This window comes from Girardinichthys multiradiatus, chromosome 3 (genome assembly GCF_021462225.1).
Source record: "Girardinichthys multiradiatus isolate DD_20200921_A chromosome 3, DD_fGirMul_XY1, whole genome shotgun sequence".
Lineage (NCBI taxonomy): Eukaryota > Metazoa > Chordata > Actinopteri > Cyprinodontiformes > Goodeidae > Girardinichthys > Girardinichthys multiradiatus.
The window spans coordinates 11195652-11208881 of record NC_061796.1 but is presented as its reverse complement, the minus strand read 5'-3'; the positions used below and the strand labels follow the sequence as shown (position 1 = coordinate 11208881).

General features: G+C 37.3%; 1 protein-coding gene across 1 annotated transcript; it reads right to left on the bottom strand.

The window, feature by feature from the left end:
- Window positions 1–735: 735 nt before the first annotated feature.
- Window positions 736–12810, bottom strand: ice1 (KIAA0947-like (H. sapiens)). Its single transcript, XM_047362033.1, has 20 exons — window positions 12586–12810; window positions 12362–12420; window positions 10719–10830; window positions 10531–10607; window positions 10222–10259; window positions 10055–10137; window positions 9883–9959; window positions 9730–9767; window positions 9536–9618; window positions 9416–9452; window positions 9177–9227; window positions 8981–9064; window positions 8524–8879; window positions 6068–8356; window positions 4532–4700; window positions 4204–4364; window positions 3798–3988; window positions 1800–1900; window positions 1597–1695; window positions 736–1485 (listed from the first exon to the last, which is right to left on the bottom strand). The coding sequence occupies exons 1-20, from the start codon at window positions 12673–12675 to the stop codon at window positions 1304–1306; spliced, it is 4377 nt and encodes a 1458-aa protein (XP_047217989.1). The 5' UTR covers window positions 12676–12810; the 3' UTR covers window positions 736–1303.
- Window positions 12811–13230: the final 420 nt, after the last annotated feature.

The following is a 13230-nucleotide window of genomic DNA, read 5'->3' as shown; positions in this document are numbered from 1 at the left end:
AACATAGACCTATTAAACCTAGATACAGATTTGGAATCGAGGTAGTAGCATTCAAAATGTCCAGCCTATTTAAGTTTCCCCTCCCTTTATTAAAAGGCAATTATACAAATAAATGAGTCACAGTAAGCACCTTTTTTTTAAATATAAAGCTGGTCAAACTTCCTCATCAATTGTGATGTGACTGTTGTTCAAAAGTCACCAGATGACAATAAAATTGCTTTTCAGATTTGTCTTTAGCGCTCCTTCCATTGCAGCTGATATAGTGGGAACTTGGAGTGACTTTCTTCAACTGGTTAACTGTCAATTTCAGATTTCACAGATTGAACTCAACTTTTTGAAATTAAACAGGTTAGTGGTTGTCTGCCAGGGGTCCTTCTATAAAGGTTTGTTTTGGGCAGCTAGATGAGGCCCACTTATAATCATAGCATGTCACACCAAAACCAGACACAGTAAGAGAACTTCAGTTGTCCTATTATGGAAAGTTGCTATAACTTGAAAATTAGGTCCAACAAAAAGATCTTTATCCTCCTTAGAGTTCTAAAAAGCAACATTACAGCTAGGAAGTTAGTGTTTTAAAGTTCTAATACACAAAAACTATTGTTAAGTGTTCATGATTTTACAATACTGTGACTTTCCTGCTTTTATTTGAGGAAATGGCCAGCTGTGAGTGAGTATCAGATATTCAAACAAACACATTAAGAATCGGCCGATGATTAGAAAATACAGCAAAACAGATCATTTTACACAATATGTGTTTATTTTAATTAGAAAAAAATAGAAGCCTCTGAGGAAAACTGTACAAAACATTTGCTTTTGCAAAAACAGGAGTTCTGATATTTGGGATATACTTACATCAGCTTCACACTTCAACTTTAGCACACTGTACATTATTTAAAGTATTTTACAGCATTACCTGAGGACCGAACAAAGTCAAGTAGTTTGAGTAAATATTTTAAGGATGTAGCTGAATAAACTTTAGTTAACTAAAATTCCTTGTCTCCACTGAAAGAAGATAGTTAGCTTTAAAGACAATAATGAAATATAGCAGTAATATATATTAAAAAAAAAACATTTATAAAGTCTGAAATAATTTGAAACAATCTTCAAATTGGGACAAAAAACTTAAAACTGAGTTCAATACACCCTGTATTACAAATAGGATAAACCTTTTCCTCGCTGTTTGTGCTACATGGTAAAAAAACAACTATATTAAGGAAGCAGATTAAAATCAATACGGAGGTATTTGTCCTTTCTTAAAAACAGTCACATAATGAAATGATTGTTACTGTGGCTTAGCACATTTTCAGCTCCTGACCTGTCTACAAATAGAAGCGATTTGATTAATGCAACTAGTGACAGCAGGGGGGACGCTCTGAGCAGCCTCTCCTCTCCACTCAGCCAGAGCATCCAGGGCTTGTTTGGGATTACAGGGAGAAAGTTCATAGATGCAGTAAATGGCTGCTAACTGGACCGTCCACGGCACCCCTGCAGAACGTACATACCGCACGATTAGAACATCACTTTGCAACATTTGGCAACATTTGAAAGGAAAATTCAACTGAACATTTTTTTCTTGTTTTGACTAAAGCTTCATACCTTCAGCTTGTCCATGCCTTCCAAATGTGTTGATGATATTTGCCACAGTGACCAAAGAGGAAACAGAACCCTCTTTAAGGCCTAGCTGACTGAGCCGTCCTGTTTAAACACAAGCGCAATCAGAATTCTCCCGTTTAGTCATAACTACTACACACATTAGTTCATGTTGCCATGAATATACAAGCAAAGAAACAACTACGGACCTACGAGTCGGAGTACAGTGGCAACAGTCTCATCTCGGACTGGTTCTTGCTGATCCCTTGACTGTAGAACCCAGGTGTTCATTAACGGCCACAACTCTTTGCTGTCAGGACAAAATGAGCAATAAGCAGAGAAACAAACATCTTCATAAATAAGAATATCATTAAAAGTTTATTTTATCAGGAATAATCTAGATTCATTACAAACAAATTGACATGTCAAGTTAATATTTAGGATTTTGGCGTACAACTCATGAAAACCCCAACTTTAGTTTCTCTGAAAATTTGAATATAATAAGACCAATGAAAAATGGTAAATAGACTGGACCTACATAGCGCTCTTCTAGCCATACCAACTACTCAACTCGCTTGTACTCTAGTCAGATTTACCTAGCCCAATTCACAGCACTCTGCTCTGTTCTCTCAAACCTCCAGTTGGTCATAGCAAATGGCCGCTCACACTGAGCCTGGTTCTGCTGGAGGTTTCTTCCTGTTAAAAGGGAGTTTTTCCTCTCCACTGTCTCTACATGCTCATCCAGGAGGAGGGAATGCTGCAAGTCACTGACTCGATGCAATCTGCTGCGTTTCTTTAGACAGAAAAGCGTCTTAACCAGTTTGAATAATAAACTGAATTTGACTGATTGTTTGATAACTAGGATTAATTGGAATGTATGTACCTGACTTGAAAGCTGCACGAATTGACAGAATTTACTTTGCAAAGTGCCTTGAGACAACATGTGTTGTGAATTGGTGCTATATAAATAAAACTGAATTTAACTGAACTGAACACACATATTCGTACACCGGTACAAAGACTGTGGTGGGGGGAGCTCAACTGATGCCTTCTCATTGCCAGACAACTACTCTTTTACCATGGTCAATAAAGTAGGTACTGGTGCCAAGTCCTGCTGGAAAATTAAATTTGGATCTCGTAAAGCTTGTCAGCAGAGGGAAGCATGACGTGCTGCAAAATTTCCTGGTAGAGAGCTCCACTGACTTTGGACTAACACCAGCAGATGACATGGGTCCCTATATCATCGCTGACCATGGAAACCTCACACTGGACCTCAAACACCTAGGATTCTGTGACTCTACACTATACTATACTGATTTCCAAATGACATCAGTATAGTATAAAATGAAAAGCAAAATTTACTGTTGCCTTAATAGAGGACCTTGGACCATCGAGCAACTGTCCAGTCCTTTTTGTCCTTAGTCCAGGTCAGACACTGGCTTACATTTAAAAGTGGCTTAACATGAGAAATGTTAACTTGTGGCCTACATGTCTGTGTGCATTGACACCAGCTGCTGTCCACGCCTTGTGAATTTTGCCCAAATATTGAATGATTTTTACTTTAAAATCCTTGAGGCTGTGATTATGCTTGTGAACTTTGTACCATCACATTTTTACCTTCCACTCAACTTTCTATTAAAATGCTTTTGTGGCTTACTCTCTTGATGGAGGGTATCAATGACCGCCTGCTTGACAACTGTAAAGTCAGCAGTCTTCCCTATGATTTTGTAGGCCATAACATGACAATAACATAATTCTCCTTTAATAAAAATCCACTTTTAATGGTCAGTCAGTCATTTTCTACACCACTTCTTCCATACTGGGTCAAAGGAAAGTTGGTGCGTATCTCTAGCAGTCTATGAGCGAGAGGCGGGTTACACCCTGGACAGGTCAACCTTTAATGGTTTTTTTGTAATATTTAACTTTTTAGAGAAACAAAATTTGAGATTTTCATTAACTGTAAGCCAAAATCATCAAAATGAACAGGTAAAAACACCTAAAATATTTCTCATGTGCAAAGAATCTGTGTAATATATAATTTTTGCTTTATGAATTAAATCACTGAAATAAATAAACTTTTAAATCAAAATCTAATTTATTAAAATGTACTTGTATAAAGTTATCATCTGTAGAAGAACAGGCAAATAACACAAATTAAAAATATAAAGGTTCATATTTTGGAGAAAAAAATAAATTAATATGCATACCCCAGGATGTGTTCATAGGTCCATTTCCACTTTTTGTGTGAACACAGGAGGTGCAGGGTGAAGATGTGTTCCCAGGCTCCAGCTCCCAGGTCTTCTCCATACCGGACGTGTTTTGTAAAAGACTGATTGGATCCCGACCGGAGATCAGTCAGAGTTCTGAGGATCAGCTGGTCAAGGTCACAAGGAGGATTCTGTGGTGACAATAGAAAGGAAGACGTGGTTTCAGTAAACTAAAGAAGACTTGGATGGTAAATATTTGCAAAAGAAAAATAATTACCTAAAATAATTTCATCTTAACCTACGAGGAAGTGGTACAATATTTAACTTTACAGTTTTACTATTATAAGAAAAAACTACATTGTCATAAATTAGCACACTGCAAGCATACTAGTACATCTGAAAATACCTTCTCCCATCCAAGGAAAGCTGAAAGGCAGCCAAGAAGCCCTTCTGGTGCCTTTAGTTGGGTAATAGCGTGAATGGCCTGGCACAGTAAACTACTGTGTGACAGAACATTGGGCCATGTCGTCACCATAAACAAAACCAGCTTCACTGATTCTGGAAAATCTGAAAAGGTAAAAACGGCATAAAACAAATGATCACAAAACGTGAAGGTTAAATCTGTAAAGACAAGGTTTAAGGATAAGGGTTTTCATTTCAACCTAACTGGGTTTTAAAGTGAAAACACATGTATAGTAGGTATCTGTAAGAAAAAAAAAAAAAAAACTGCCCACCATCAATAAGAATGCTGTAGGCCAGGATGCGAGCCTTCTCCCAGTACTTCTTCTGTCTACAGATCCCAGTGTAGACACGACAGAGGGCTTGTAAGTAGTTTAGACTCAGGACATTTTTTTCAGCCTTTAGTTTGGTCAATATGGCCACAATCATTTCATCTACCTGGAGCTGATGAGATGAAGACAACATTTTAAATATGCTTATCCTTGTCAACATAATGTCCATCTGAACTGATAAACATTTGTCACTTTTTCTGCAATAGTTGGTTCCACAGAAATAACTTAATTTGTATCCACATACAAATGAGACTGAACAAATGTTATTTAGAAAACAGAATCTTTTGCACAAAGATACTCAAGATTCCCACACATTTGCAATATCCTAATCTCATATTAGGAAATCTCATATTTTCCACAGACACCAGTTTCTATACTCTTGGGGCAGCTTTATTTGGATCTTAAGCCTTTTAGATCATGCTCAGTTTGAGAACCACAGGTTCAGTTTAAAACCACAGTTGAATATTTTTTTGAGGTCATAAAAAGAAGTGCGATCTCCGTGTTTGATTTTTGAAGGCGTGTGCCTCGTTTAGAACTGTGTCAGAAACTCAAAAACCAAAGTACAGCTGGCCAACTCAAGTTGTTATGGCGCATATCAAAGTTGTTAAAGGGGATATCAAAGATAATAGATGTAATTTAAGTAGTAATTAAAATATATATTTTAGAAATAAAGATTTTCTTCTTTTAGAATATGGAATAAGTAATATTGTGTTGAATCTAGGGCTGTAACAATAAATTCAGCTCAAGAAACGAGAAGATAATTGAGGTCATGAGAACGAGATGAGATTTTAGCAATCTTTTAACAAACTAAAAACCCTCTTTTTCAAAAATTGAATATTTTAAAGAATCTGTAATCAGCGTAGAATAACCCATTCTTTGACTATTCTATATTTGCCTTTTCATGCCAGACTAATTCTTGGTGTTCCTGAGGCCAAAAGAAAAGCTTTGAATGTGTTTGTGTGTTTCTAAGAATTTCTGAACTACCCAGATTTCATGTAGTGCTTACAGGAAACTCATTTCAACTTTAGCACCATCTGCAGCTAACGGTTGGTCGTTTTCTCCCGGTGTGTACAAACTATTCATATGACCTGTGATTGTTTTTTTGTTTAATTTTGAACTGAGTACTCAAAACACGGCCAGATAAGTGATTTAAATGTAACTGAGGTCTCGTTTTTAATCACTCGACTGTGTCAACACAACTAGGCAACTGAAAAACGACTTCCTTTCTTACTTCAAAATAAGACTGAAACGATGCAACGGGGTACAAAGATTAAAGCAGACGCTTTTATTTCCATGGCCTATAATAATAGCTATCATACACTTAGACCCCTACTAGAAACTTTATTTCATATTTCTCAAATAAAACTAGTTCCATAGTTTTGCTGCTTTTTGAGGCTGCAAAAGCAAAAAGGAACAGAGCATTCAGAACAGCCGGCATCCCAGGCTTAACCAAAATTAGAGGTAAATGGGTGTACTCACCGAGGTACATCTGCAAATCTCAGAGATGACCTCCTTCTCCTCGTCTCTCAGAACAGGCTTTTTAGGCAGATTACCAACATGCAGGTGGCTCTGGATAACAGGCAGTAAATCGAAGCACTGGTTCTTAATTTTGTTTAAACAATCAACAATCAGATCCTGCTTAGCTGGTTCTTTAGCTTCTATGGATGGAGATGCTGTCCTGTTTATGGTCTGATCTAGCACCAGAGTATTGGAAGAGGCTGCCTCATCTCCATCGTTTAAAGAGAGGGACGACTCCTGCTTGTCAGTAACACCAGTAGAGCTGTTGTCAAGCTTTGGGCATTTGCTGGTTTTAGGCTGGGATAAATCAACGGCAGATCTTTTTTTTCCCCTGGTCTCTGTCTTTGTGAAGGCTGTTGAGGTGGAGCTGATGGTTTTGAAGCCAGATAACTGACTGTCAGTTGGTTTTGGAAATGCTCCATTCTCTGATGAACACATGCCGAGACTGACATTACCTCTCAGGATGCTAAGAGTCCGGGCACGGGCAGAGAGCTCTGGGTACATGGTATCGAGAATCCTCATGGAGTTTTCTTGAGGAGGACTAGTCGAAGATGAAGGGGAAGAATTTACTGCTTTGGTGGGCAATCGACCAGGAACTGGCAAAGCATGTTTTGGAGTGGCTGAGCCAAACTGGAGAGGTGACAAGGGGACTCCATTTGGATGGGTTGGGCTGGCTTGGGAAGATGGACTCGGCTGCTGAATGTTGGGTGTTAAATGGACTTTTACTGGAGTGGTAGGAGAACCTGAGCCATCCATAGGTGAAGGAAAAGAAAGTTTTCCAATTGCGTGCCTTGGGTTGATTGGCTTTCCTGCTTTAGGAGGTGATGTTAGAGGGGTCAGGACAGGAGGAAGTGGAGGACCCATTTCAGAGAGAACATGGACAATGAACTCTGGTGTTTGAGCTGCTGCCAGACTGCACACTAGTGTACCCTTTCCTTCAACATTCCTACCTGGCTGTTCATGGACTGGTACAAATATCTCCAAGCTATTGTTTTGTTCTTTGGTGGCAGAAGAATTCTCAATAGGTGAAGTAATAAGATCAGATTGAAGTTTGTTGAGAATTTCTGTGTTTGGGTCATTTTCCAAAGCCTGCAGTTTTACCTGAGGTAACAGACATGAAGGACTTAACAGTCTACAAAGAGAATGCACATTCTCTTTCAAAGATTTACTGTCAATTGTTTTTTCGTTTTCTGGGGACATTGAAGGAGCACAATCAAGAATTAATATGGTTTTTGCTTTCTCTTTTTCATCATCCTTTGGCGATAGAGCTGTAGAATTTACTACTTTATCTTCCTGGTCAGAACGTTGCCCCTCATCTTCCCTGTTTAAAACCGGAGACTTTTTAGGAGCCAAAGGTTTATCCTGGGCATTCGACTCCGAGGGTGAAGCTGTATCAACTTTTCTAAGACCTTGCACTGCATTCCTTTCTTTCTCCTTAGAGCAATGGACTTCAGCATCTATTTCCATTCCCTGTTCGAGGTTTGTCTGTAGGACATAGTTCATGCTGTCACTGCTGCTTGGTATGGAATCCTCTGGCATTTCTGAGTCTTGGCAGAAAGGCTCTAAGGCAGTGGGATTTGCATTGTTCTGACAAGAATCCACATGACCTTGTTGGCTTTCTGTGACACTGGTGTCTTCCAAAGATTCATTGATTTTAAACTGAGCAACACATTGTTCATTTTCTGCTTCTCCAGAGTTTGCTGTTGCATCTCTTTCCCCATCAGTAACAACTGCTGTGACATCAGGAATGTCATCTGGACTCATATCTACATTAATCTTTGTAACAGTCTCTGAAATATCTTCTTTTGCCTTCTCAAAAGCTTTTTTAGTGTCACAGATGTCATCAGTACTTTTGTTGGGATTTTCATTATGAGAATGTTCCATACCTTTAGCTGGTAATGAGAAAGCTTCAACTGAAACATGATCATTTAATAATAAAGACTGTGGCAGCTCCTGCTGAAACATGTTCTTTAGAGAACTGTTGTTTTCATGAATTTTATCAGAGTTTTCATTCAGTTCAGCAACACCACACAACCCACTGTCTCCAAAGTCTTTTTCATCTGAAATGTTTTCCAGGACGTCCACGTTCTCTTCTTCGTGAAGTGAAGGAGATTTTGGACTGTCGTGATGTAATAGTGACCTTTTGATGTTTGAAGGCTGAACTTGTTCATCAATCGGAACATCTTCTGAAGGTTCAGGATGGTCCTTCTTTTCCTCACCATCCATCTTCACAGATTCTACAATGGTATCCTGAAAGATAGAAGCAACAATATAGCTGTGAAATTAAGTTTTTATGAACAAAAGTCAGAATTATTTAACAAGTGATTGCTTTAATAAATTTGATCACTTCAAGTTTATTTTTTCTACAAAAGTAGAACCTCAGTTTGTAAGATTACATGAAGAAAATAAATTCTCACCAATTCTGAAAGCGGAGATATGCAGGGTGGCATTGGTTTGAAAAGTTCCATTATTTCATTAACAGATACATTATGGCTGCCTTTGCTGGGGGACGACTCATCGAGTTTATTTTTCTTGGGTGACTGTTTGCTTCTTTTCAGTTTCTCTTCTTGTTTCAAGTGGTGAGAAGATGCTTGGGGGTTGCATGAATCCTGCACACGAGGACAAGGTTTCACCATTGTGTGAGTGGATTTTGCTTTGACTTGATGACTGTTCGTTTCCCTGATGGTCTCAGAAGAAGAGGGAAACACTCGCCTTTGATTAGACTGCAGTTTGGTTTGTGGAGAAGGAGGAAGAACCCGCCTGTAACCACATTCTAAAAGAGAAGAAAAACAACATTGTGAAAAAGTACAAATAAAAAGCATAAAGATTGGTTTTCTCAGTCAAGTGTAGAAAGGGTATTAATGATGACCCCACCTGGTAACATAGATATGTTAGAAGACTGTTCAGGCTCTGGCTCTACACATTCCCATAAACTCTGCAGCAGCATCCGTACCTTTCCTAAAAAATACAGAGGAACATTTTTACTTAGATAAAGGTTATAATAATTGTGATTTTAAGTGCAGGGGCAGATTCAATGAATCATAAAAAAAAAAAAAAAAAAACACCATACCTTTATCAATTTTTGGCTCCAATCTTGTTTGAGTTGTCGTGCTCCTATATTCTGGTTGGAAAAAAAGCACACAATTGTCTATTTAAAATGCTTTTAATGGTTACGTCTTTTAAAGAGAGCTGAATTTAAACAAATATATTAGGTTTTATTTTATTTTGAAATTTTAATAAATAATATAAGTGAAACCCAAGCGTAAAATGAGTATTGAAAAAAAAAAAAAAACACTACATATTTTTTACCTTTACATCTTTCTCTTTCCAGTTTTATCAGTCTGACCTACAAAAGAATTGCAAAGACAAATGATCAGTTTGACTATTTGTTTTCCACAGGTCTGCATTTTTTTGAATTCTTTACTGTACCTGAAGGTCACTAATGTTCCTTTCAAGCAGAATCTTCTCTTTGGTCCGTTGAGATATTTGATCGTTCTGTTTGCAAATTGAGTCTGAAATAATTTTTTTAAGAATTAAGAAAACCAAACGGCCATGTCAAACAATCGGACTCAGTGGATAGAAATTCAGCCCATGTCAAAAAATATTTAATATCTAATACTCACCTTCAAACAGTCTAACTTTGTGTTCAAGACTATCCTTTCTGTAGATCAGAAGAGAACATTGCATAACCATTACCCACCATAAGAAAATATACACCAGGAGAAAGTCAAATATGACAATGAATGTTCTCCAGTAACAAAAAACTAAACTCTTACATGTTTGTTATGACGGCATTCTCTTCTATCAATTTATTAGCCTTTTCTGCTTGTTCCTGAGATTCCTTCAAAAATGCCTGATTTGATAAAAAGTTTACAAAGATAATAAATCACGATTAATGTTTTGGTCAATAAAATAACCTTGAAATTGGGATGTTTTTCTTTTTCTTACCCGGGTTTTTAACAAATCGTTTTCAACAACCGCCTTCTCTCTCCTCAGCTGCGCATTTTCAAGAGCCTGTGTTTCTGTTGAATCTAAGAAATCAAGGCAAAAACCCCCAAACAATTTAGAATATTATTAAAGTTTTAAATGGTTTATTGATTATTACTAAAAATTACCTTTCAAACATTTCAGTTCGTCTCCAAGCTTTTCATTCCTTAGAGAAATAAAAAGTTATAGTTTAGTTTTTTAGCATGATAGAGACCCTTTTATCCATATTCTCACAGTGTGTCAAAATAGTTTTTAAACCCCTTTGTTCATGCTGTGTTTTATTAGGATGTTATATGATAGACCAAAATAAAATGATGCGTAATTATGACAGGCATTACAATCATTAAATACAATGAAGTTTGTGTGCGTGTCGTGACAAAATGTGGAAAAATTCAAAGGGTACGAAAACAGGAACTGTAATAAAAACAGTTAGTTACTCAGCCACTGTGTTGCTCTTTTCCTGCTTTAATTTTTCCAGCTCTTCAGACAGTTGTTCATAAGCTTTAAGAACACCCTACAAAAAGCAAAAATAATGTAGGTTGGTTAGATTTCGTACATTAGATGGAAAAACTAATTGATTAAAGTAGAAATATTTGATAAATTCCTTTCAGCAGAAAAGATTTACCCTCTTCTCTTCCAGCTCGGCCTGTACAGATTCATAATCTGCTGTCTTCTTCTCCAGGGTAACCAACCGGATCTGCAGTTCCTCCAGCTGCTCTCGAAGCCTGATAGAGTCACTGCAAACATAAAAATATTTAATAAAATAAATAGATGCCTTTATCCAAATGAAATAAACAAAATAAAGTTATTATAGTTAAAGCTGCCTGCACACAATTACAAAAAATACAACTTTTTGGCTCTTATGTTAGATTTATTCTTTTATGCTTTAAACACTTTAATTTGGTCTTAGTCTGAAGTGCTTGCCAGATTTCACTTATGAACCTTCCAGACCCTTCAGGGAACCAGAAGTTACCCTATAATGAGGCATCCTTTAGTTATTATATCCCACAACTGTGAAACAAGCTTCCTGTTGACTTGATGACAGCTGGGAATACTCCCAGTTTTGAAGATAAACTGAAGACATTTGTTTTTAGTGGAGCTTTTTATTCAGTCAGTCAGTCATTTTCTACCGCTTATTCCATAGTGGGTCACGGGAGAGCTGGTGCCCATCTCCAGCAGTCTATGGGCGAGAGGCGGGGTACATCCTGGACAGGTCGCCAGTCCATCGCAGGGCAACACACAAACAACCATGCACACACTCATTCATACACCTAAGGGCAATTAGAGAGACCAATCAACCTAACAGGTTGGACTGTGGGAGGAACCTGGAGTACCCGGTGAGAACCCACACATGCACGGGGAGAACATGCAAACTCCATGCAGAAAGACCCCCGCCCGGGAATCGAACCCAGGACTTTCTTGCTGCAAGGCAACAGTGCTACCAACTGCACCTTTTTATTGAATTTATATGTTTTACATACTCTTGTTTTACTATTTATTTTAAAAGGTCTTGATTTTTATTGGCTTTTAACTTCTTAGCCGTTTATTTTATTTCTTTGAGACGTCAGTTAAAACTTTTCATCTTTTTATTGATATCTGATCTTGTATTTTTACTATTTTAATGGTCCTAAATTTTTCTTTTTTACAATCTTAATATTTTCTTTTTTTTTTTACTTTGCTCATAATACTTATTTTTCATTCTGTTTTTTATAACATTCTTTGGTTTCAGACAGCTTTGATTAAGATTGCGTTTTCCTTTAAAGCTATGGCCATCTATAGCTTTGCGTGACCTCGTTTAGAGTGTGTGTCTGTGTGTGTGTCTGTTTATGTATGTGGACGATTAAAGACGGTGACGGTGACCTGGTTTGTTTGTATCCCTATATTATCTTTGGCTTTTCCAAAGCACATTTTTGTATGACATGTTTTAAAAGAACAAGTATTGATTGATATTAAATCGCAAAACATCCAATAAAATAATCTGCACTAAGATTACCTGAGTTAAGTGACAGAATGGGATGGTTTTTTTTTTTCCTTTTGGTTTAATTCATGACCTTAATAAGCAAAGCAAAGAAACATACGTAGTAATAATAACAGTAATAATAATAATAGATACAAGTAATTTTAACCACGATAAATTTAGTTTATAAACCTTTCCAAAACACGTCCCTTTAAAACCTTTAAAGTCAGCTGTTATGGCAACGGATTTATTAGAGTTTGGGTTTTGTAGGACGCGTCACCATGACAACTCGTCATAAAGCTGATACTTACTCTGTAACTGCTATTTTCTGTTTAAGGGCCAGAAATGATTGGACGTACTCCGTTAGGCTCTGCTCAACAAAAGAAGAAGGGACACACACAAAAAACAGGTGTAAATGTGTAATTATTAACAAAATAAATTTGAAATTTGAAAATTAAACAAACTTAGGACTGTTAACGTAGTTAATGAACATAAAGTCTTTGGAGTCTTTCTTGCACAGGAATCCCAGACTGACCTGATGCAAAACAGAGCAGTTCTGACAGCTTCCAACCGTCGCGTCCACGGCTATAGCTGCCGTTTTGGCCTGGCTGTCTCCTGGCATCATGGCAGGAACCTTAATTCCACTACGACCCACGCGGTACTTAATAAATAGACTTTCAAGCAAAGAGTCAAAGCTCGCTGTCACATATTCCAAACAGGACCAAAACAACTTCACGTTTTCGTGTCTCCCACGTTGATCAAGGACCCAAATCTGGACCCTGCAAGGTTGAGGAGCCTCGTTAAACGCCTGTAAAATTTGAGATTTAATTTTGCTCACTCTGAGGCATCTTTTTAATAATTGTTTTATAAAACAAATATCAATGGCAACCTTAAACGAGTTTACGTTTTCGTGTGTATTTTTTAGCCATGGGCCTTATATTTATTTTTTGCAATCATATTTAGATTCAGGCAGCTCCTTGTGGTGAAAGGGTCTAAAAGTTTCGCTCGCTGTAGGTTCAAATGTAGAGATAAATGTGTATCTATTGCAGTTTGAATTAGTATTAGTGCGGTTCCAACATACCAACTTAATATTAGTAATAAAAAAAGTAGTTCATTATGTATGTAGAAACAACGGAAAGTATTTTGGTGGCACGGATAAAAATCGATAATGATTTTGAAA

What these genes read in the sequence shown, in the direction of transcription:
- ice1 (XM_047362033.1), bottom strand. Translation starts at nt 12,675, where the DNA reads ATGATGCCAGGAGACAGCCAGGCCAAAACGGCAGCTATAGCCGTGGAC. An exon ending in CGAACTGAAATGTTTGAAAG is followed by an intron (nt 10,138 to 10,221) that starts GTAATTTTTAGT and finishes TTGATTTCTTAG; the next exon opens with ATTCAACAGAAACACAGGCT. An exon ending in CACTGTACTCCGACTCGTAG is followed by an intron (nt 1,696 to 1,799) that starts GTCCGTAGTTGT and finishes GTGTTTAAACAG; the next exon opens with GACGGCTCAGTCAGCTAGGC.